The 23,591-nt window shown below is 40.2% G+C and overlaps 1 protein-coding gene across 2 annotated transcripts in view; it reads left to right on the top strand.

Moving 5' to 3' along the window:
• fam193a (family with sequence similarity 193 member A) overlaps positions 1-19,552 on the top strand; it is a 32,172-nt gene extending 12,620 nt beyond the window's left edge. The window contains exons 2-23 of one of the 2 annotated variants that reach the window (XM_057330572.1): positions 965-1,033; positions 1,288-1,566; positions 3,453-3,622; positions 3,745-3,912; positions 4,005-4,236; positions 5,608-5,732; positions 5,814-5,961; positions 6,426-6,500; positions 6,602-6,679; positions 8,405-8,523; positions 12,760-12,999; positions 13,402-13,534; positions 13,618-13,761; positions 14,056-14,322; positions 14,816-15,029; positions 15,164-15,388; positions 15,675-15,957; positions 16,721-16,904; positions 17,250-17,480; positions 17,560-18,373; positions 18,465-18,546; positions 18,623-19,552. In XM_057330572.1, the coding sequence (XP_057186555.1) occupies positions 965-1,033; positions 1,288-1,566; positions 3,453-3,622; positions 3,745-3,912; positions 4,005-4,236; positions 5,608-5,732; positions 5,814-5,961; positions 6,426-6,500; positions 6,602-6,679; positions 8,405-8,523; positions 12,760-12,999; positions 13,402-13,534; positions 13,618-13,761; positions 14,056-14,322; positions 14,816-15,029; positions 15,164-15,388; positions 15,675-15,957; positions 16,721-16,904; positions 17,250-17,480; positions 17,560-18,373; positions 18,465-18,546; positions 18,623-18,716 (4,374 nt within the window). In that variant the 3' untranslated portion in view covers positions 18,717-19,552. The remainder of the gene's footprint in view (positions 1-964; positions 1,034-1,287; positions 1,567-3,452; positions 3,623-3,744; positions 3,913-4,004; positions 4,237-5,607; positions 5,733-5,813; positions 5,962-6,425; positions 6,501-6,601; positions 6,680-8,404; positions 8,524-12,759; positions 13,000-13,401; positions 13,535-13,617; positions 13,762-14,055; positions 14,323-14,815; positions 15,030-15,163; positions 15,389-15,674; positions 15,958-16,720; positions 16,905-17,249; positions 17,481-17,559; positions 18,374-18,464; positions 18,547-18,622) is intronic. The other variant, XM_057330573.1, reaches the window with a different exon arrangement.
• The last annotated feature ends 4,039 nt before the right edge of the window (positions 19,553-23,591 follow it).

The following is a 23,591-nucleotide window of genomic DNA, read 5'->3' on the forward strand; positions in this document are numbered from 1 at the left end:
TACCCTTTCAGATGGCACGGATGTCCCGGGAATGTAGAGATAACGCCTCGGGAAGCGCGTCACATTTGCTTTCCACCAGCCAGTCTTAGCTAAACATATATAAATCCGATCTGCTATACCACCCAAAATACAAACATTATTTTTTACTTATTCATATTTCACATTCGTATTTTTACGTCACGTCTAAAAGAAGGCAGGGAAACCACCAGTCGCACCGTTTTCTTCTCCAAAGCGCATGGGCAGCCGATGCTAAGCATCCATGAGATAAGTTTATGTAAAGGATAAATTGATGGCTTGCACCGAAATTCCCTTGCAGTAGCTCTGCTATTAGCTTTGCTGAGCCGTAGACACGCCGGGAAGACAGAGAGAATGTCACAGCGCATTGTGAGCACGATTGTCCCGTGTCTACATTTAAAACAAAGATCAATTTCTTTTTTTTTAATGTAGACACGGGACAATCAGCAAGGCTGCCAGTGGCACTCCGTTTGGAGGAGTAAAGCCCTGACAAAGGTGGCCTCAACAATCAGATGAATTACACGTGTCCTGTTTCGTCAAGTGACTTGCGTGATCGGATTTTAATCGGTCTCGAAAACGTTTCGGAGGGCATTTACACCTAGTTGCTCGCGTCTTAATGCTTAGCATGTTTTTCTTTCACCATACAGAAAACTAAAAACATGTACGATTTAATAGTCATTTAAAAACGTATTATTAAATTATTTTTATTATTAATATTATTAAACTTAAAATAAACATACCTTTTAAATCGTAAAGTGATAGTATTATCATAGTAGTATACTGATAGTATTAACCGGTCAAAATTTTAACGATCAGTTAACGGTTAAACTGTCAATATGAGCATCCCTAGTTGTATTGTATGAGCTCTGAGCTGGAGAGGTCTACAATATTGTTTCTGCAATTCCATTGAAACAGGGACGAGTTGATTTTATGAAATTTTCTCCTTCAGGTTCCATTGAACGGCGCACCACAGTTTTCAGAAGGGCCTGTAAATGCTGATTTCTCAGGAGTCCTTCAGGTAAACAGGCAAATCACCTCTGAAGTATTCTGACACATTTGCATTTCCTCTGTATGGCAGCACAGCTGTGATTTTCTGAAAGACTGCTCTGCTGAAAGTCGAGTCTGTATTGAAGCATTTCACTCGGTGTCATTTAAAGTGTTACGTCATTGATCTGTACTAGATGCGTATTAATGCTGTCTGAGAATATTTCCACAAGCATTTTGCCTCACAAGCTCTAAGCATTGGCCTGTTTCTTTTTCTTACATGTCTAGACCCCATTCACTTTCGGTGTGAACCAGAGGGCCCCCTACACCACAGGTGACCGTTGTCTGCTATGTCGCAGCGAACGCAAGGACACCCAGGACGTGGGAGGATCACAGAATGGACCGACCCAATCGCCCAAATCTTCCAGTGCCCTTCAGCTGCCTCTGTATGTCTGCTCCGACTGCAAGCGAACCGTGGAGAAGGACGACCGCCAGCCACCCCTCGACCAGTCTCTGTTGGTACGTCCCTTAAGCCTCCAACACCGGCATGTTTCTCCTCTGCCTCCGGTTAGTAGAATTAGACAAATAATGATTGTGAATTGCCGTAATAAAGTCTGGGTTGTGTTTGTTGTTGGATGAGTCACATGAGTCTCATTTTTTTTTTAAGTGTGATTGTCAGTCAGGTAAAATATCTGTGGGTTATGTTTTTCTGCCAGTAGGAACAGTTGATTTTTTTTTTTTTACCAATTTTGTGTTTTCTATGCACCTGTGATAGACAGCTGTGAGACCACTGACAATTTGTATTAATGGATTAGAAATCGTTTAATTTTCACAGCACTTGGATTGCAGATGGAATCAGGCAGATGCACATCTTTTTTTCTTTGAAAGTTTTTATTTAATTGCAAGTACCATTTGCTTAAGTTTTGGATGTGACTTTGGGACTCATGTTGTGTTCCAGACAATTCAGGAATTCTCACACCTTGAAAAGAACAAATATAACAACTGTTTATTAGGAAGCTGTATGATAATGTCAAAATTTTACGTTTTTTTGCTTTTCAGTGACTGTTAAACATGATTTTTTTTGTTGACAGCTTGTACAATAATTGGCCTTAGAAAGCAAAATTGTATTGTTGAATCATGACACGGTCTTGTTTTGTTTACATTGACAGTGATGTATATATGATGGGAATGATGTAAATTGAGATGTGGGTAGGTTCATCTCAACTTAGCTGTGGTGTAGGATCATCTCAATTTAGCTGTGGTGTAGGATCATTGCTTAGGTACAACTCTCATGATAAACACCAAACTTTAATAGAATAACTCTTAATTTAATGTAGTCATTTGAATCCTGTTGTGGAATTAATACACTTGGTATTTATGTAAGGAATTCACATTTAGCACATTTAAGCACAAGTCAGTTCCCTGTTGAGTTGCACTTGCACTAGTTTATAATTTAATAAGGTTCTTGTTGCCTCAGGGGTCTTTTTCCACACTGTAGGGTGTATATGGAAAATTTAGCATGTATCGAAGGTGGAAAAGACATTTTTTCAAACGGTAAAGTTAATTTAAAATGGCAAGAGGGGTTATTCCCGTTATACCAAGCTTAAAGGGATAGGTCACCCAAAAATGAAAATTCTTTCATTATTTACACACCACCTTTTCATTTCAAACCTGTATGACTTTCTTCTGCAGAGCACAAAAGAAGATATTTTATAGAATGTTGGTAACAAAAACAGTTTGTTCCCATTGGTTTTGTTTCCATGCAGTAGAAGTCAATGGAGACCAACGGTTTTTGGTTACCTACATTCTTAAAAATAATTTTCATTTTTCTGGAAACAACATCGACTGCTGTACATCTTTTCTGATAGTCATTACTCTCTATATAGCTGTTTTTTCTGATAGTCTTTATACTGTAGTATTTTATGACGTGTCTGCTTTGAACATTGTACAATATCTTTGTTTAATCAATGCAAAGTATTCTGGCAATTTATTTTTATTTAAAGCAACACTAGAGAACTTTTGCTTATGGTTCCCCATGTGGATGATGAGCGCAATTGTCTGTTATCAGTGTCGTAAATACTGTCGATGTATAAGCTTCCCCGTGGGCTGCGCAATGCATGTGAATTTGTTGACTAAGCAGAAACCGCTGTTACATCATGGCACTTCATAAACTGTGCATGTACTAAAGCACTTTTTTGGCTCCCGCGGGGTATACTACTGGCCTATACTAATAGCTCAAACTAGATTCTGAGGTAGCGGTCAGTTAAATTCGTCCGGTTAAGAGTTGTCCTACCACTAAAATAATTTTTGAGAGATTATTTTAAGGTCGAAAAACTCCCTAGTGTTGCTTTAAGTGAATGAGTATTGATGTTCAAAGGAAGCAGCAAAAGAAGCCCGTTTTTGAGATACCGAGTTTTTATATTTAATTGTACGACATTATCATTCTTCTTCAGAATCAGGACTTCTTATTGCACATGCCGATGGCTAACGGAGGTTTGTATCAGGAGCCCATGGGGTCTGGTGGGAGACTTGCTGTCGGAGCTCCTACACTACCTGCACCAGATCTCAGTTCTCCCCTCAACACAGAAACAGTGTGCAGCTGTGAGGCCTGTTATGAGCGGAGGTGAGTCATCCATCAGCCATCATGTTTTCAGCTCACACAACCATGACATGTTCTATCCTGATTCAGAGATTTGAGGTGTCATATTTTTTCTCAAACTGCAATGGTGTCATTTCATTGGTCAGGGAGATCACGGCTGAGTCCGAGCGGGAGTCACAACAGCTGCAGAATCACTGGTCTGAGGTGAGATACCTGGTCAGGTGCATTTACCGTCAAACTGGAACTCCACTGGCTGATGATCAGGATCAGCCTCTGGACCGGGACAACGAGAGCATGAAGGAGCTTGTTGACAGGTATCGTTGAGAAACAGGCAGACTACTCCAAATAAACAATGAAACCAGGTGTTGGAAGTTAAATGAATTTGCTGTGCTTGGACATTATTCAGGCTTTGCGAGAAGGATCCGTACCAGCTGTACCAGCGTCTGGAGCAGCAGGCGAGAGAGTACGTGTTAGAGATGAAGGTGCGGTTACTGAAGCATCTGTCCGCAGGCTCCAAGGCGACTGTGGCAGTGGCTCAGGGTCCTCCACAGGCCTACCAGTTCATCTCGCTGCTGCTCGAGGAGTACAACGCTCTCTGCCAGGCTGCCCGCACCATCAGCAGCTTCCTGCTCACCCTGGTATGTTAATGAAACCACCTTGATGATAATAATTCTTAAAGTTGCCGTTCCCTTTGATGCCAATTTTCAAACTTTAGTTAGTGTGTTATGTTGCTGTTAGAGCATAAATAATATCTGCAAAATGATAAAGCTCAAAGTTCAATACCAAGCGAGATATTGTCTTTAACAGAATTCGCTTTCTGAGGATGGCTGGAATCGGACTACAGCCCTTTGTTTCCCGGGTAAATGATGTTACTATTCCGAGTTTTTGAATAACCTCCGCCCAAAGGAATACTCCAAAAAAGGGGCGAGGCCTTCCTTAAAGAAGAGGAAGAGCCGCTGGAGTAGTGTTTGGTTATCAGAGATTGTAAACATTTAACTTAGCTACGCGCTTAATTACTTTCACTTTCATCACAGTCCTACAACTCGTAATAAGAATTCAGCTACACGCATTCGAAGATAACCAATGGTCAAATAACAGCTTCTATGACTTTAACATCGACTGTGAAAACTGTTCTGTGTAATACACTGATATTGTGTGTGTGTTTGCGCATACCTCTAAAACACTTCTATGAAACGTCCTTTGAAGTCCTGCTTGCAAATGTCTCCTAGTCAATCTGCTTGTTTTATTATCCAACTTAGGTCCAATATAAAACGGTAACATTTAATGCTTCTTTTATTAGTGTTAATTAATATAACCGGTCTGACACAATCGGTCCGGTGTCATTTCCCTCGCCATAGTAGGAAAAAAATCGCGATCTCTAACAAAGATTGATGTTTGCACATGCACTAGCAGGCCTCCGTTACACTTCGATCGATCTGCATTTTTTTAACTGATGAAGTGAAGTTGACGCCATTGTTACTGTTTATTGCTTATGAATACACGTGCACTGAGAGGGGGACCGACCAATCACAACAGCCTGAGAAGCAGAAGCTTGCTGATATGGTATGGCTGGGACATCTTTAGACACATGCTCTAAGCGGGGAACCAATCACGACAGATTGGGTCAGCAGCGATTCGGAAGGAGGGACTTTATAGAAACCGGAAAAAATCCAATCGTTTTGTGAGAAGAGGGACAGCGGTGAACTATTGAATTGAATTTGAAACTAGAAACATGAAAATCCATTGTTAAACACCCAAAACACACAATCAAAGCTTTGAAAACAGCCAAAGAACAGCACGTCACCGTCATATTAAGACATTTAAATTACATTTACATTATGTCATTTAGCAGACGCTTTTATCCAAAGCGACTTACAAATGAGGTAAACAATGGAAGCAATTGGAACAACATCAGGACAACAAAAAGCATAAGTGCAGTAAAACTGGTCTCGAATCTACCACAGAAGACCTTGTCCTTGTAACTGACCTTTGCTGTTCTTCATACGCAGGAGAACGAGCATCTGCAGAAGTTCCAAGTTACATGGGAGCTCCACAATAAGCACCTTTTTGAGAACCTGGTGTTCTCTGAACCCATCCTGCACAACAGTCTACCTGCCTTAGTGGCCCAGCTCAGGTACGATCTTCTTTGATTCACAAAACTCCACTTTCAATATCTTAAATGCGGTGGTTCCATTATTGTTTTCTTTTTTATCAGGCAGGGCACGACATCCCATGATTCATACAGTGAAGATATGTACCGTACTCTACTGGAGAGATACCACCAGCTGGACCAGGAGATGAGTGCAGTGGCTCTAGAATGGCTGGAGTGTGAAAAGAGGATTGACGACTATGTGGATGAGCAGGCATGTTTCTTTTCAGATAGTTTCTGATCATCTTTGTAAACTTAGATTTATTTAAGGAGCGGTGTGTAATTTTTGGAGGATCTATTGACAGAAATGCAATATAATAAACATAGCTATGTCTTCAGAGGTGTATAAAGACCTTACATAATGAAGTGTTATGTTTTTATTATCTTAGAATGAGCTGTTTCTATCTACATTCCTCTTACATGGAATTCACCATGTTGTTTCTACAGTAGCCTTAAACTGACAAACTGCTCTACAGCGCGTGGTTCGTAAATACGTTATGTCCTTTGGCGACCGTAGTGCTTCGAAAGTGAGGGGTGAAGTGAGCTGTTGTTTGTGATTCGCAACCTCACCGCTAGATGTCGCTAAAATCTCCACATTGCACCTTTAATGTTAACCTAGCCTTATTGCAAGTCTTTGGCGTCTCTGAAGGCTTGCGTCTAATAGCTATTTGTTTACAGTTGCTTTTCAAGGTCGAAGGTCAGAATCTCACAAATCAAAGGGCAGAACCGCACAAGTCTTTAATTAATAGAAATGTAAGTCACATCACAATTCATTCAGTCATATTATCCGTGTTTATCCGTGGGTTGTTCCTTGAGGAGAGTTTATGTCCAACTGACGTTCTCCACTTTTCCAGATGTCTTTAAGAACAAAGCAGCGGATGCTCAAAGAAGATGCAGAGATCTTCAAACAGAAACGATTTTTTGAAGAGCAGGTAATATTTCCTCCAGAAATTTCACCCAAATGCCCGATTCACACATATTCCATGTGCAGTGCGTATGCAATGTGTAGAGCAACACGTATGCATTACGGATCCGTCATGCGCCATTGTGCTTTCACACATGCTACGTTTGTAGCACGCTAGCGGCCCGCGTCTTCTGTGTGATTCAGTCAACAATGGCAATTTCCCAATATTTGGATGATTAATCGAAACGTACGTTTTTTATAAGGGTTTATGAAACACTATTTTTATCACTGTGATTCTCTGTTTTATGTTTAGTGAGAGTGGTTGATAGATATATATAACAGCATCCACCGTGAACTTCCATGGTGTATCCAGATTAAAAATCATGACTTTGAATTAAGTGTAGGACAACACAGAAATAAAATGACAAACATTTTCAGGACTAAACACAATAGCTGAAAAGAACATACTATTTAAATTGTTTTATCTGTAGTTTTGATGTTACGATGGTACTTCAAAACACTTGATGCTTACGTGAAGTTATATTAGCCTATAGCCTATTAAAAGAGTTTCAAAATAACTTGCCATCCATTTTAGTGGCAGATGAAACTGCCTCCCATGCCTTTTCTTTAGCATTCAGGTCTTTATAAAAACAGTCCTGGGGGTCATAAATCACTTTGTATTTCTCTACCTCAATTATTAGCCGAGTGTCATCCATGTCTTGTACTTTTTGGGCCACCTGCTTATCACTATCTGCATAGAAGCACCTTCCCCACTCAATATAAACACTGTAGAATATTTGTACTACACAACATTTTAATCGGACTCCTGGTAAGTGTTTTGCTTTTATTGCTTAATTAAACAAATAACATAAATAAAAAATGGTAGTAAATTTAATTTGTATGCATTTATGGTGAAATTGCTGCATTTTTGTGTCAATTCGTGTTCATTTTGAGCATGATACGTGTGCTATCGCTTTAAATCAGTCTGTGCTGTACAGCAAAAATAGACTTGATGCGTAAACGATCGCTGCACTGACGCACCGCATCTGCAACGGATGGACCGCACCGCATCCGTGTGCTGTGTGAATGATCTAATCCGTTAACATGGGCATGTAATAACGCACTACCGCATACGCACTGCACACGGGGAATGTGTGAAACAGACGGGAGGTCTAAATAAGAACATGAATGAGGGTAAATGGAATTGCCTTCTCATTAACAAGCAACAATAAAAGTTTTTAATGAACTATTAAAAATAATAGTTTAATTTAATATTTAGTGTTTCTGATCAACAAGAATGCAGTTCATGAACCAAACCTTTAAAGATGTTATTCATTAACATTTACTATTATTTATATGTTTTACTATTAGCTCATTATTATGAGGGCATTCTCCAAAGGGCATGTAGGAACTTTCCTCTTTCTCTAGCCTTCTATACCTCTTCAAAAATATTCTTAGTGTTCTTTGTAAAACCAGTTTTAAGGTCAGTGCCATTGTCTAGTGGTTGTCTACAGCTTTTACGTAGTGCAATTAGTAGAACACGGTCTAGGGCATGGACATACTCATAAAATGTATAGCTTAAATGCACTGGAAGTCTGTTTGGATAAAGAATCTGGCAAATGTGTTTGTTTGATTAATTAAATGTTAGCTCACATTGAGCTGTGGTGCTCATGCTGTGAATTTGGCTTTGGTATTAAAATACAAATTGCATTCCCCTAAAATTTACAATCTTTTTTTACGTGTAATTTTGCAGTTCTTATCAAATAGTAAGAAGTCTCTGGGTGGCGACAATAAGTTCACAGACACGGTGAAACAGATGTTGTCCTCCAGGCTGAGCATTCCAGACTGTCCCAACTGCAACTATCGACGGAGGTACATTTACTTTTTTTAAAGGCCCCCTAATCTAGCCCTTTTACAAAATGTATTATAAATCTTAGGAGTCCACAAAATGTGTCTGTGAAGTTTCAGCTCAAAATACACCACATATATTTTATTATACTATGCCCTACATGTCCATTTTTGCCTGTGAGGAAAAACAGGCTGTTTTGGTGTGTGTCTCTTTAAATGCAAATGAGCTGCTGGTCTCTGCCCCCTTTCCAGTGGAATGCGAAGGTCTTTGTGAGTCGGTGCTTCCAGTAACAACAAAACTGAAGATAATCGTCATTAAGTGAATGAGAAACACTGTCTCATCTTTAAAAACCAAACACATTGTTTTGTATAAGTGAGAGTACATAAGACAAACGTGTTATTTGTTTAAAAACTCCGCAGACTGTTTTCTGAGTGAATGCAGAAAATGCGTTACGTCTTTAAAGTCTGAGTAAAGTGACATTGAAATATGTGTTTGTCACACAACAGAAAAGTGTGTTATTAACCACCCAGCCAAATTTGAATGGAGAAAAAAACATCCAAGTAAATAAAATAAATTATCAAAATCTTGGAAAAATAAGCAGGACTCACTGCTCTCAAACGCTGGGGGCGTGTCTGCTGTTGCCACGCCCACTCAAATCACTCAACCTGAGTCCCCAGCCCAGTAAGTTAGGCTATATGTGAATTATGTAAATATGTTTTATGGGAGGATTTGAATTCAAACACGCGCAAGTCAATGCGCACGATATTCTTCAATAGATAATTCAGGTATGCATAGTTGGCGTGCTATATCGGTGAGAGGGCTCTGAGCCCGGCAATTTCTTTCGAACACGGAGTACTCTCCCCATGTCCGGGGAGAAGGCTCCGGGCCCGGTATTAGCCCGAACCCAGAGCGCGTTGTGGTTACAAATAGCAGTCGGCAATGTTCAAAGATAGCATTTGTGCACGGAGGTAACTTCATAGGCAGCGTGAAGTTACATATTTAAAAACTACAATACTAATTTCATACTAAATACAATGGGTGTTTCGGACACCATTTTTTTGAGCTTGAGCCTTCTCGACCAATCACGTTCCTCACATGTTGTTATGGAAATGACAGGTCTCCGTCATTGGTTAGCTTTGAAAAAGGTGCTTGACAGGACGTTTTTTCAGAAAAGTTTAACTTTTTTCAACCTCAAAAGACGCTCTGAGCTGCAGAAAAAGACACTGGCGTTTTAAAAAAGCGCTTAGGACTTTTTTGAAAACACGATTTACTCCATGTGATTATAATTTAAAACAGACGCTAGCAGCCTCAAAAAAGAAGTGAAGTGTGAACACAGACAGCTTTGTCTATTTGTAGTGGTTCTCTCTTGAGCTGATAAGGTAGATGCTGAGATTGCTGATAGCGAACCAGCCGGGTGGATTATTTACTCGTGCTCGTCTTGAAATTTGTTAATTAAATATCATTCACTGAAGCACGTCACGATAACGCGCAGTGATCCTCCTTCCGTTCGCGTTATTCTCCTCCATCCATTCGTGTCTGCGTTACCATTTGCTTGTTATTTGGCGTGAAATTTGTTTAGTTGGGCAAAGTGAGAGCCTGAAAGTGTGTGATTGAGCAGACATCTGATGCTAGGTGCTCTAGTTGATAGGGGAGGGGCCATGCATGCTCAGATGCTCCATTGCGTCATCGATCCCCCATTTTAGCCCTGCCCAAAAAATCCTGAAAAGAGAATCAGTGAAAAATGGTTTAATGGTTTAACTCCACAATTCAGTACTACATACTTATGAGTCTTTGTAATGTGTTTCAGCAATACATTTCTAACATCTATAATGTGTTTAGAAACAATTCTCAGAATTCTCTTTACCCGGACTTTAAACCCGGCACATTGCTCTTATAAGTGAAAGTTAACATGATAAACGCATGATTTCTATAAAAACTGAAAACATGCTCTCTATGAGTGAATGCACAAATGCGTTATGTCTTTACAATGTGCACATTGTATTTATAAGTGACACAATACATGGGAAAATCGCATCATATGTTTAAAAACTGAAAACATGACCCATTATGAAGCCAGCATTTTACATTCGTTTGTGAAGCATTCCGGTGTAAAGTGACTTCACCTGATGTATTCTGCACATTTCTTTGAGAAGTAAAACTAATCCACAGTGTCTTCAGAGGCTCAGATTTCGGGAGTAAATTAGGGCGGAGACAGCACAGTCCATCAGCAGTCATGGGGCAGGGCTTAACCAGTGTGACGTCAGGTTACTGAGAGAATGACAACAGCTCGTTCAAGAGGACAGTTGAGCTTTATTGGGCAGAGGTTGCGCTAGACTTTTTCCGGACAGGCTTGTAAAAATCTGTCATGATGTTACGGGCTAATTACCCAATAAAGTTGAAGTCGTTTACATATTTAATGTTTCTGTTGTCAAAATAATAATTGCAGACAAATGTTTACAATTGTATGTCCAGTCAGTAATAATGACAGGTGCTTGTAAACGCTGTTTTGTAATCATTCATTCATTCACTTACAAGTAACTTTAAGCTGCTGTTTGGTTATGACTGTGCTGCTTCTGCCGCTCATTGAATGGAAAAGACGCAGAGAGACATTTTTCCACTTCAGTGTTTCCCCTACCATTACCTTAGGGGGGCGCCCCGCCCCTCCAACGGCACCCCCCGTTAATTAAATTTTCCATATAGCGCCAGATCACAAGAGAAGTAATTTAAGGTTACCTTTCCTATAGAACATGTCTATACCTTGTTTTTATTTATTTTTAAAATAGCATTATGTTATTTGTCTTATTTACATATTATGTTATTTTACATGATTGCGCGTTTACAATTCTCCTCTGCTCTCCGTATCGAGTTCTGCCCCGATGCGCGCAGACGCCCAGACACGTGCGCACACATACACAGGTAAGCACCCTCCCACTAGTGGACAGAGAGCGCGTGTTGCATCAACTACCTGAAAAGCAGATAAAAATATTTGCGTTTTTAAACGCTCCCATGGTGGTGAAAATGGCAATATTCGCTCTCCTGCTCCGAGTCTAAGTACAGAAAAGACGCACACCCTGCCCCTGACAAGCAACAGTTCAGTGACCACCAGACGACAGGTTTTCATCCAGCTTGGCTTCGTTCTATCCGCACCACAAGTTATAATGAACCATTCAAAACATCAGATATTTCTATAGTTTAAATTGAGCAGCGCATCTACATAACTGAGCTGTACACATCACGCGCACTCAGGGACATTTATGTTGATTATATTTTGCGCTATATCTTCTAATATCTTTATTTGGGGCCAAACGCGTTTCATTTTAACTCTTTCTGCTCCGTGAGTGCTGCTTCTCCCGCCAAAGACACGTCACGTATAAAGATCTGCAGACACCAAGAGCAGGTAAATAGGTTTTTTATTATTAAAATAGACCACTAGGACTTCGCTTTAGCCACCAGAGCCTACAAAACATTTTCTCTGTTACCAGACCTCCTATGTTTCATACTGTGGGTATCAGAATTTTTAATTAATGGCCTTATAAACCATCAGATGTTAACTTTTTATATACATATTCGACTGTGTTCAATTGATTAAATATGATTAATTAAAAAAAGTATTGTCTGGATCTGCGCCGCAAAGAAAGAGGACCCCTAAACCACCCCCCAAAGCCGTAAACCTAGGGGAAACACTGCACTTACTTAAAAGTTAAGGTTTATCCAAAATGACAATTGTCACTATCGTTTCTGAAGGAAAAAAGTCTGTAAACACCGCACCACTGTGCGCGCCTGTGTGTGTATATGAGCACGTGATGCGGCGGTCTGATTAAGTGACAGATGCATGCATTGCAGATCCAAAAACAAGGCCTCAAACAACGTTATCGCTGTGTTATTATGAAAAGTGTAAAAAGATTTTCCGTTCGTTTTGAAATGATGGCGAAACAAATTAGACTGTGGTGGGCCATCATAGTCTAATGCCTTGTTTATACACGCCCATGGCTCCGCACCGCGAGTCTCCACTGATCCCGCATGGGCTTTCCTGAATGGGCGAGGTGTTTATGAGTAATGAAGGGGAAACATTTGTCCTTTCCTCCGGTCACTTACGGTCACGTTCTGTTGAAAGGATATGATTGAATACTACCAACTTTTTTGTAATTCAAATTACAATTTTTTTTTGTACCAACCTTTAAGTAATTCTGTGGTAAAAGCATACACCGCTGTTGTGGATCATTGCATTCATAATTGTAACGGATTGTATTTATTTCTAGATGCACCTGTGACGACTGCAGCCTATCTCACATCCTCACCTGTGGCATCATGGATGCTCCAATGGCAGAGGACCTGCATTTAAAGTTGCCTCTACAGGCAGAGCCTCCCTGCGACTACCTGTCAGTTCACCCACCCAGCATGTCATCGGGCAGCTCGGGGTCCGGTTCAGCCCCAGGCTCGCCCATTACCATTCAGCAGCATCCACGCCTCATACTGCCACGGGATGGCACTACCACATTGTGAGTTACAACAATTTTATGTTTTTCAATGTGATGGTTGGCTGACTACCCTTAAAAGTCCTTGCTTTGGGTTTAGATTCAACCCATTCTTATTTGGCACTCTGCAAGTGTTTATTTTGATCCTGTGTGACTTCCTTTTACGAGAAACATTTTATACAAGGGTATCACAAGGACAGTGTTGCAACATACAGTTAGGACAATTGAATATGGGTCAGATTAAGCAAGAACAAGTTATTATTATAGTCATTTCTGCCTTTATGATTTTATTGACTTCATCTTGTACTTTCCTGCTGAGCTCATTCAGTTTCTGTTTTTCAATAACACCGTGTCATAAATCTGGAATGGTTTAGTCATTCGATTTCTTTTGTTTACTTGCTTCCGCCTTTTCTACTCCTGTGTTAGTGATGATGAAGTTCCTCCGTTGTCTGCCATCTATTCTCTAAGTGGGTATGAGGACCCTGCGGTGATGGTCAGCATTAATGGCATTCACAGCCAACTTGGTGGGGGGGAGGAGAGCATGACCCTCAAAGACAACGTAAGTGCCTGCATGTACAGAACATTTCAATAACACTTTAAATATGACTACATTTGGAATGTAAGACTCTCTTATTCTCCCAGTCGCCACGAGGTAGCAGCAGCAGTAGCAGTTCCTCTGAAGGTGATGAGGAGGAGGGGGAAAGTGGTGGGGAACCCCTAGGCCAGAAGGGGGCACTTTCGGGTGGAAAGAATGACTGTCCTCCACCATCATATCCTCACACACAGGTAAAAGGCCAGTGCTGGACTTCAATGCTGCATTTTAAAGTCAGAAGTGGGAATGTTTTAGAGTCACACGACCCAACAAGAAATCTGCATGTCATACGAAATGACATACACAGTCTTCCAGTTGTGACATTATCACTTGTTAGCTCGCTACCTCTTTAACAAGATCAGATTTAACATTTCGTTGATGTACCACTGATTCTTAAAATTTTTGTATATTTATATGATAATTTGCATGTATTACATATTAATCAGATTAACATTCTGTCACTCATATTATTATGTTACCTTTATTAGATGGAGCAGGTACATCATCCATGCGAGTGTCACATGTGTAATCAGGGCTCTGGAGACAGTAGCCCATCCGGCCTAGGTTCCAACTGTCTGCCTACCAGCAGGCTGCATGCGGGGGGTCACCAGTTCTTCTCCGACAAGACGGCAACCCACCCCGCCCTCCACCTGTACCCCCACATCCACGGTCATCTCCCCTTACACAACCTCTCCCACCTGCCCAGACCACTGCTACCCACCCTTTACTCCCCCCCTCCGCTTACACACAGCAAGGTTAGACACAAGCACAAAAACACAGAGCGAAAGTTGGGAAGACTGAGAATTTTCTGTGTTTGGTTATAATATAACAATTAAATTTATATTAATATTCATTTATATTAATATTTAATTAAACCTACTCAGCAGTTATAGATTATTTGCGGAGGTCTACAGGAAGTTAAATTAGGGACACATTACTTTATGTTCTTGCTGCTGAAACCATCTATAATAAAGGTGTTTGGTGACTATTGTGCCACAAGGTGGCGGTGTGTATTAAAGTCTTACAAAAGGACACAGGTGCAATAATTTCACTTCCTACTGGGCATGTACCTTTTCACACCACTGACAGCACCAACTGCACTACACTGATTCGTTATCTCAAACTATTATATAATTCCACCATCAGCATTGTCTATTTTTAGATTCTGGATTTTTTTGGTGAAAAGTTTTAGATTGACTTACCTTGTTGTAATGAAATGAACTTCCCTTTTCTCCATGTCTTCTCTAGACGCTCCATTCCACCCCCACATCCAATCACACAGGCGGAAAGCAGCTAGGGTTCAATCCCACCTTACCAGAGCACGTCTACCAGAGCTGCTTCAGTACAACGGGGGACTGGAACGGCTCTTTACCGTGTCCCTCGCTCAAGCTAGAGAACCTCTGGGACACGCACATGATGAAGAACTGGAACCCATCTGTGCTGCTGCAAGAGCCTTTACCTGGTCGGTTGTAGAGCTCAACTGTACACTTCCTGTTGTCACTCTCCCACTTTCAGCTAAATCTTATCTATGTCAACCAGCTTGGTAATGTTAACCTTGTTGACATGTTTACATCAGTAACGTTCTATTCTGTATAGGTGACATGCTGGGCCCTCCCCTTCCCGACGTTCCTCTTCTCTCCCCTTGTCTGGACCCCACTGTCAACCCTCACCATCCCCCAGATGGCAAAGAGAAGAAGAATAGCGCTAAGAAGAAGTGTCTCTTCAACTACCAAGATGCCTTCATGGAGGCCAGTGAAGGAGTGATGGCCACTTCCTCTGCTGTCTCCTCTGTGTCCAGTACCACCACCACTGTCCAGTCAAGTAATGATCACATGAACAACGTTCATATTAATACCTCGTTTAAGTAGTTTTTAAGGAATGTCAGGTATATCTTGACAATCTTTTGTATTCTTAGCTCTATTATAATAGTTGTATTATTGATCTGAATAGCGTTTTATTGTTTCACTATTTTGTATCTGTTTAATTAACTACAAAGCAGCTCTGATGCAGCCTAAAACAATTATTTTTTTCTGCCCTTGCACGCAAATTACATTTTCTGTAATTTCTCTCTATATTTCAAATTTTTTGTTCTCTTTGTTTTCTTTAGATGATGTTTTCCATAATTTAGGTAAAGAGGACCATAGACATCCCTCTCCTGTTGCTCCTAGAAATAGCCCTACCAGTCTGGCACCTTTCCCCCCTCTCAACGGAACCTCACATCCCTCGTCCCCCTGCACACACCTGCCCAGTATAGGCACCCAATCCTTCCCAAAGTCTGTAACTCAGGCTCCAGCTTTCATGGATGTCCATCCAGGTCTCTGCCTGTCAGCTAGTGACCAGCCAACATCTCCGCGGGAGGGTTTGGTCAGTGGTCCAAATAGTGTGTGCAGGTCAGTCCACCATCTTTGATTTTTTATATTTGCATGCACATATGTACTGTAGTTTGAGGTGTAGGTCTGAGGTTGTCCTGTTGCAAAGGCCATTTTAGGCCAGCATGAATTTTGAGTTGTGAATGCCAGTTTATGCTAGTTGGTGCTGGTTTTGTGGTGGTTTCTTTGGTATACCACCCTGACCACCCTTTTTATAGCAAAGCTTAAACTCCCCGTGAACCGGAAGTTGCGATTGTTTTTACTTCTGTATTTTGACGCATTTCTGAGTGAAATGGAATTTTAAATGAGAAAGATAATGGGCGTGGCTGTTGTCTTTCTCTGCGATTTGATTGGATGTATAAAAACAGCCGTTGCATTTTGAAATGGAACTGGCAGCAGACTGACAGTTGAAGGGGAGGAGTTAATGGATGCTCTGCCCAAGCTGTTTTACATACGTCATTTAAGATGGATAGTCATTACAGGAAGGAACTGCATTTTCAGATTTCAATTAAAGATTATAAGGGCACACATTTTAAAAAGAGAATGATCCACATTGATAAACTATTTACAATAAACACTGCAATATTTCATGAAAAAGTAGGCATTGTAATTTTTTATTTCACTGGGACTTTAAATATTTGTTGTATTTTTTACATTTTAATGTACCTCTTTGAGGTTGTAAGTGGAAAATGTCCACCTCTTTGACTTTGTATGGACAAAGCAGCATAATTATAACAAGATTAATAAACAAGATAATCACACTAAACAAGATTTTTTTTTTTAGTGATCCTGATTGTGAGGGTCATCGCTGCGAAGGTAACAGAGGCTACGAGCAGCCTTATGAAGGAGAGGAGAGCCCAGATGAGGACAGCAGCTCGGAACATAGCTCGTCCACCTCAACCTCCACCAATCAGAAAGAGGGAAAGTACTGTGATTGCTGCTACTGTGAATTCTTTGGTCATGGAGGGGTATGAAAACGATCTCTCTATACTTTTGACAAACTGCAAAATAAAGAGTGTTCCCAAAGTCTGTTTTCTATTACTATTTGTAAAATAAAACTGCATAAACACCTCCTGTACCCAGTTGTATTCATTTCCCTACCACAACCTTCAGGCAGTATAGTGTGTTGTACATTGACATATCAGGATCTTATTTCCTGTCTGCAAACCAGTTTTTCATGCACCAGTGCTTATGTAAATCAGCCCTCGAAATACACGCAAAACCAGTTTGTGCCACCAGTAACTATTAATGACGTGTAATAACCCAATGATGTACCCAAAGCTTATCATGCTTTTGTTTTTTGTGATGCGAAGCCCCCCGCTGCACCCACCAGTAGGAACTATGCAGAGATGCGGGAGAAGTTGCGACTCCGGCTGACTAAGCGAAAAGAGGAACAGCCTAAGAAAGAAGAACTGCTGCTGGAGTCGGACGGTGTAGAGGACCATCGCAAGGTGGAGGACCTGCTCCAGTTCATCAACAGCGCAGATAACAAACAACCCAGCAGCTCCAAAGCAGCAAAACGTGCCCGCCACAAACAAAAGAAGGTAAACTTGTTTGTCTAAATATAGCTTTAGTCTGTGTAATTGGTAACACTGACTGACCTGATGGAGTGTTTGAGTGCAGCTGGAGGAGAAAGCTCGTCTAGAGGCCGACGCTCGGGAATTGGAGGTACAGCAGCAGCTTTTGAAGGAGCAGAGGCGGCGGCAGGAGGAGGAGGAGGCAGCGCTAAAGCAAGAGCTCCTCCGTTTACAGGAAATGCGGCAGTTGCGTGCATCCAAGAAGAAGAAAAAGGACAATAAAACCAAGGAGGCAACCAAGCCTGAGAATCCTTCTCTCGTTCCAACAACCAACAACCCTCAACCTCTTCGGCAGACAGCACAGAGCGTTCTGGAAAAGAACATGCGAAATGGCAAAACTCAGCTACTTCACAGTCTCATCCGTCTTAGTCCTCATATAGAACCCGAATCCCCCATCAGTGCTAAGAACGGCCCCTCCCAGCATCCAAGCCCAAAGATCTGTAAAGAGAGGCCTTCGGAGTCTCCAATACTTCAGAATGGCACCTCGCCCCATCTAGAGTCCACCCTTATCAAGTCCAAATCCAAACAACAGACAAACGGCCCAAAAGCCAACGGTGAGGCCACCAAGAGGCCAGCAGAGACCTGCAAGACTCCAGAGCCTCCGAAATCCAGCTCTGACACCAAAGCAAAGCAAAGAGCTTCGGAGGAGTCAGTAACCGAGCTCAAGCGGGAAGAGAGGAGTCATGGGAAAAAGCGGCAGAATGGAGGGAAGGATGAGAGGTGCTCTCCTGTTATTGAGTCTCTTGCTTTAGAACCTCCTCTGCAGAATGGCAAAGTCCAAAACAACGAGTCTCCTCAGCCTAAAGGCAAAGCCAAGAAGAATAAAAAGAAAAAAGCAGACAAGATGAATAACTCGATAGGTGAGTGTTGTGAAATTCAGCTTTAACTGTCTGAATGATGAAAAAACAAAACTTTTGACATCATGTTCATGTTCGTGTTCGTGTCCGACAGATGATGTGTTTCTGCCCAAAGACATTGATTTGGACAGCGTGGACATGGACGAGACTGAACGTGAAGTTGAATATTTCAAAAGGTGCGATGCGTTGGTGTTTGCTGTAATGTTTGGTGATGTTTAAGAAGTTTTATTTATCTGGTTTTACCTTTCACAGGTTCTGCTTAGACTCTGCACGACAAACGAGACAGAGGTTGTCCATCAACTGGTCCAATTTTAGCTTGAAGAAGGCCACATTTGCTGCCCACTAATGGGACTTCCTATTAACAGACTACGGTGGGAATCGACAAGCGTTCCTCTGGTTTCTTTCTTTCACGTTTCTACATGCTGACCCCAGTGCTGCTACGCTTCAACCGCTCCTCCGGTCTACATTATCCATGCCGCCTTGCCTTTTCCGTGTCGTTGTGGGTTTCACAAAGAACCCAAATGGGCTTATTCCTGCAGTACTTCTGGAGACAAAACAAAAGAGCAAGTCAAAAAACAACCACAAAATGAATCGCTAATCTGAGTTTTCCCTTTGTTTTTCTTTTTAAAGCGTGTGTGCTTTTTGTCAGTGAGTGGGCCGTTTGTTTTAGGTCTGTATCATGTTCTGGGCTTTCTGAGGCCTTCACAGTTGTCAAGATGCTGTATGTACATGAGAATGAAAGCGGTGCAAAGACATGCTTAAAGAAAAAAAATTGATGAATTGACAAAAAAAATCTTTTTATTCAAATCAACTGTGGCTTTGCTCACCTGGCACTGCACTTCGTCACAGCTTCGTCAAGACAATTACGACTGGACATCATTCACTCCCATCATCGGGAGGATGGCTAATACTTGACAACATTCACATATGTTTCTCAGTTCATCTGTGTTCTTTTTCCTGTTTTTTTTCCAACTTGTATCGAGCTTCTATCAGAATACGTTCAGAATGAAATTGAAAAGAACAATACTCACGCTATCAATCTGTTATAGAGTGTATATTGTATTAACACTGAAGCCAGACTGGCTACTTTTTAACATATTGTTAAGTAATATTAAAATCTTGTCTTTCTTTTTGAAAGATGGAATACAGTAGAATGGCAGGAAATTTGAGTCTGTTGCCTTTCTTTGCTATAACCGTAGGGATATCTCACGGGGCTGGTCCCCCGGATACTAGGTCAACACACCTAACCTCAGTCAATAAAGGGGAAGTACAAAATCAATAGCAAATCGATGTAGAAGGGGCTCCCTGACGCCTCTCATTTGCATGACTTGGTGCTTTGGCGTGGGACCGTCCCCATCGTTCTGGAAAGAACAGATGCAGGTAAAACACCACATTGCAGTTTATATTCAATATTTATGGTTTTACGGTGACTGCTACTTATTAGTTATGCAATCATTATAGTAATCAATACATTTCAGGTTGACTTGAAATAACCTGTTTGTTTTTGTGACCTTGTTGCATGGGTGCGGTAGGTATGAGCCAGATACCAAGTTGTTGCACATCATGAAGAAGTAGGTGTATTGCTCTGAACGAAGTCCAAATGTGCAAATTGGTGCAGATAAAATCATTGTTAAGAGCGTGGATTTTATTCATAACAACAGACCAAACCCTAGACCGAAATGGCAGTAAAAGCAGCATTGACTCCTACGTAACCATCGTAACTTTCAGAGGCCAGAGTTACATGTGCATGTTTTATCCTTTTTTTTTTATTTGGTTTAATCTATTTGCCTCGTTCTAAAATGTAAATGCACTGAATCTAAATGAACACCCTAGAAGCGCTACTTTGTTTTAACCAATGGTTGGATCAAAGATATGGACAAACCCAACCACTAGGTAAAACAAACGTGTGAATATTCTTTGTAAGTTCACCCAATATTTGGGTTTGTCTATTTGTCTAAGTAATCAAAATTGATATATTTAAATGTAATATAAAGGTTTAAGACAAGTGTACGCTTACTCCGCCTCTCAACCGATGTCAACTTATTTTTAGCCCCTCCCCAAACTTTTAACAATTTTGTGACTACCCAATGGTTTAAATGAAGTGTTAGCCATACAATATTTGTATAGATTTAAATATTTAGTATTATCAGTAAACATAAAAATGACCAATTGCACATATTAAAGTTTACTCATAATTTAGCTTTCTTCACATTAACACTCTAAACATGATTTTAATTTGTAAAGTTTAAAAATTTTGATTTAAAGTTCTCAATTTTTTTTGTTATTGTGACATAAAATCTTCATTTATCCTTTGTAAGATATAATGTTAACATACATATGCTTTACATACTGTACATGCGGTAACCTACATAATAGGCATCACTCACAACGTTAACCACAAAAAAACCCCTCAAAGATAAATGAACATTAAACACTAACAAGTGTTTCTCTTTACTCAAAAACACATAAAACACCTAATTAAGAAAGTGACTATAAATGCAGTCTTATGCAAAGCCTGCTGGGAACTGAAAATCCTCCGACAAAATTATTCATGTAGTCCCAACTTGAATGGATTAAGTCAGACAACTAAATATGAAAAAACGTGTAACGTAAATTAGCAGCATTCCTCTTTTCACTGTATAAGGACTTAAACAAATGTTCAATGGTAGCATGTTTCACTGTCATGAGAAAGACATATCATTTTTGCTCCAGTTTTTTATATTGTGCCCTTAACATGAGCTGTGTCATGTGATAGCAAATGCTTGGTTTTGAGTTTTAGCTCCTCTTTTCTTTACTTTGGTATTTACCTTTATGTAATAATATCACCATTTCAGGAAAGTTTCTCTTCAGAGGTCAATATGACGTGTGAAACAACCCCTGTGACACAGTTTTGAAGTACTGATCATTTTCAAATCGAGGTGGCCTCGATATCGGACTCCGCCTCTTTCCCGATTTGAATCCTAGTTTGGCAATTTGCAACGTTATGGTAATGAGACCGCACTCCATTAACTTCGAGATTCTAGGAAATGGGTAAGCTTTGCTCAATCCAATCGGAAGAATTTAAATAAATAAACTCAAACTTGATCGTAATAGTTAAAAATGTTATTTGATGTTTAGTTATAGAGCAGCTGGAATTCTTTTTCCAGCTGCACCAAAAAGATTACCTTACTTTGGAATCACATTTTTAAATGAGAGGTAGTGCAAATTTCTAAACTTAGAAACCATTTGACAGACTATTTCTAAAGACTCCCACAGAAAGGGAACTTTTGTCACTATCCGTCATCATCGAACTTTGTTTTATGTAGGGCTTTTTTCTTCACTTCCTGCCAAAAAAAACTTTTTCGCTGTGGTGGCACGCCTACCTTCTTTTTAACATGTAACAAAGAAACACAAGAGAACTGTGGCGTGTCTTCTTGTTAGGTCTTGTTTTGAAGAAAAAAATCATTTAAGTTATACTGTACATGTTTTTACTGGTTTATAAAGATAAACGAATCAGTATCACTATGGTCGTCATTGTGGTATCCTGCTAGTGACAAAAAAATGACCTGTTCTTTTTTTACATCTTTTCAGCCAGAACCACAGCCATTTGTAAATTTGGGTGGTTTTATTCAACTTTAATCAAAAAACACAGATTTAACTTCAATTTGAGAATTTTCTTTAAAGGCAGTCCCTGTAATAATTAGAAAAATGTGTTTATTAATTTAAAAGAAAATTGAATGTGTGTTTGTCTGGGAAATTAGATTGTGAGCCATTGACGGGAGTTTTGTTGAATCTCCTGGTAATGCTTTTGTAAGTACTAGAGTCTGCCCACGTTTAGTCAACCATGATGCAATGCTGGAGTTGCCTCATTTATGTAAAATCTTTTTAGTAATACATTTCTAATTGAGGCCTGGTTTACATCATACTTCAACATGAAAATCTAAGTATAGTTCCAAAAATACAAATAACAAAAATCTGATTCCTCACATAATACGGACAACTAAAATCAATAAAAAACACACATCCTTCTAACAGAATAAATTTGATAAAAACTTTAAATTTTAAGTAAAAGTGAAAGTAAATATCAACGTATAATAACAACTGCCTTTTATTATATTCTCTTTATAGGATTTTTTGTGTGGTGACTAAACGTCTCTCACCTGTCTTTAAGATGGGGATTTGCACAATGATAGGTTTAGAGAAAGAGAGAGAGAGAGAAAGCTCGGTTTATTAGAGAGGAATTGAAGATTGGAGATGTGATCGTGCAGTTTATAATCACTAGGATCTTTTCATTGAGTACAGCTCAAGGGAAAAACCCCATCATTCCACATACTGGAATTAACAATAGAGTTCTGACTGATCCCTGATCTGTCTTATCAAAAAAATAACACAACAGGCCTTGATTTGCACATTTAGTAAGAACAACAATCTATGTTAAGTAAGGTGCTTGTCTTTCAAATGAATGATGTATATTCCAATGCTTGGGAATTTCCTGCTTTAAAGATTAAAGGCCAAATTTATTCCTTTTGGCATGGTGTTTTGCAAGGTTTTCCCGCTCGGAAAAGAACAGCAGGTAAAGTTGAGGATAATTTTGGTGTTTTTGTGTGGGAAATAATGTAGACAAACAGCACTTTTAAATCTTTGTGCGTGTGTTTTGTAGTGTCAAGCGAATATGTTGAATTTATAAATTCCCAATGCAGCTTGTTTTAAATGTGAGCTAAATTTATTTTTTCTGCTACAAAATTTTACTGTAAACGTCATGTGATATTGTGACCTAATTATTTCCACTTGATGAGGGTGGCTTGTGGTGTGTGTGCTTTTCAGGTCTGTGGGCCTCGTGTGTGTGTGCGTGCGTGTGCGTGCGTGTGCGTGTGTGTGTGTGTGTGTGTGTGTGTGTGTGTGTGTGTGTGTGTGTGTTTGTATTTGAGTAGGTGGGGAATCCCTTCCAGCAACCTTTCACTTCTCCGAGGAAAAAGGTTTCATAAAAGCACTACACCAGGCCCACACATCCATCACTTGAGCTTTTTTTAAATCTCTAGTTACATTCTTCAGAGATGCATGATATTCTCGATGACTTCACAACAAATTACTCCAGGTAGAAAAATGACACTGTTCTCTGTAAAACCTGATGACTGGTGAAGCCACGAGCATCTTCAGAAGTGCGTGTACTTGGGCGTCGACGTCATTTCGAGAATGTGACTTGACCGTAGTAGAGAGCACGAAACTCCTGCTGGAGTTTTCC

The sequence above is a fragment of the Triplophysa rosa genome, linkage group LG4 (genome assembly GCF_024868665.1).
Source record: "Triplophysa rosa linkage group LG4, Trosa_1v2, whole genome shotgun sequence".
Lineage (NCBI taxonomy): Eukaryota > Metazoa > Chordata > Actinopteri > Cypriniformes > Nemacheilidae > Triplophysa > Triplophysa rosa.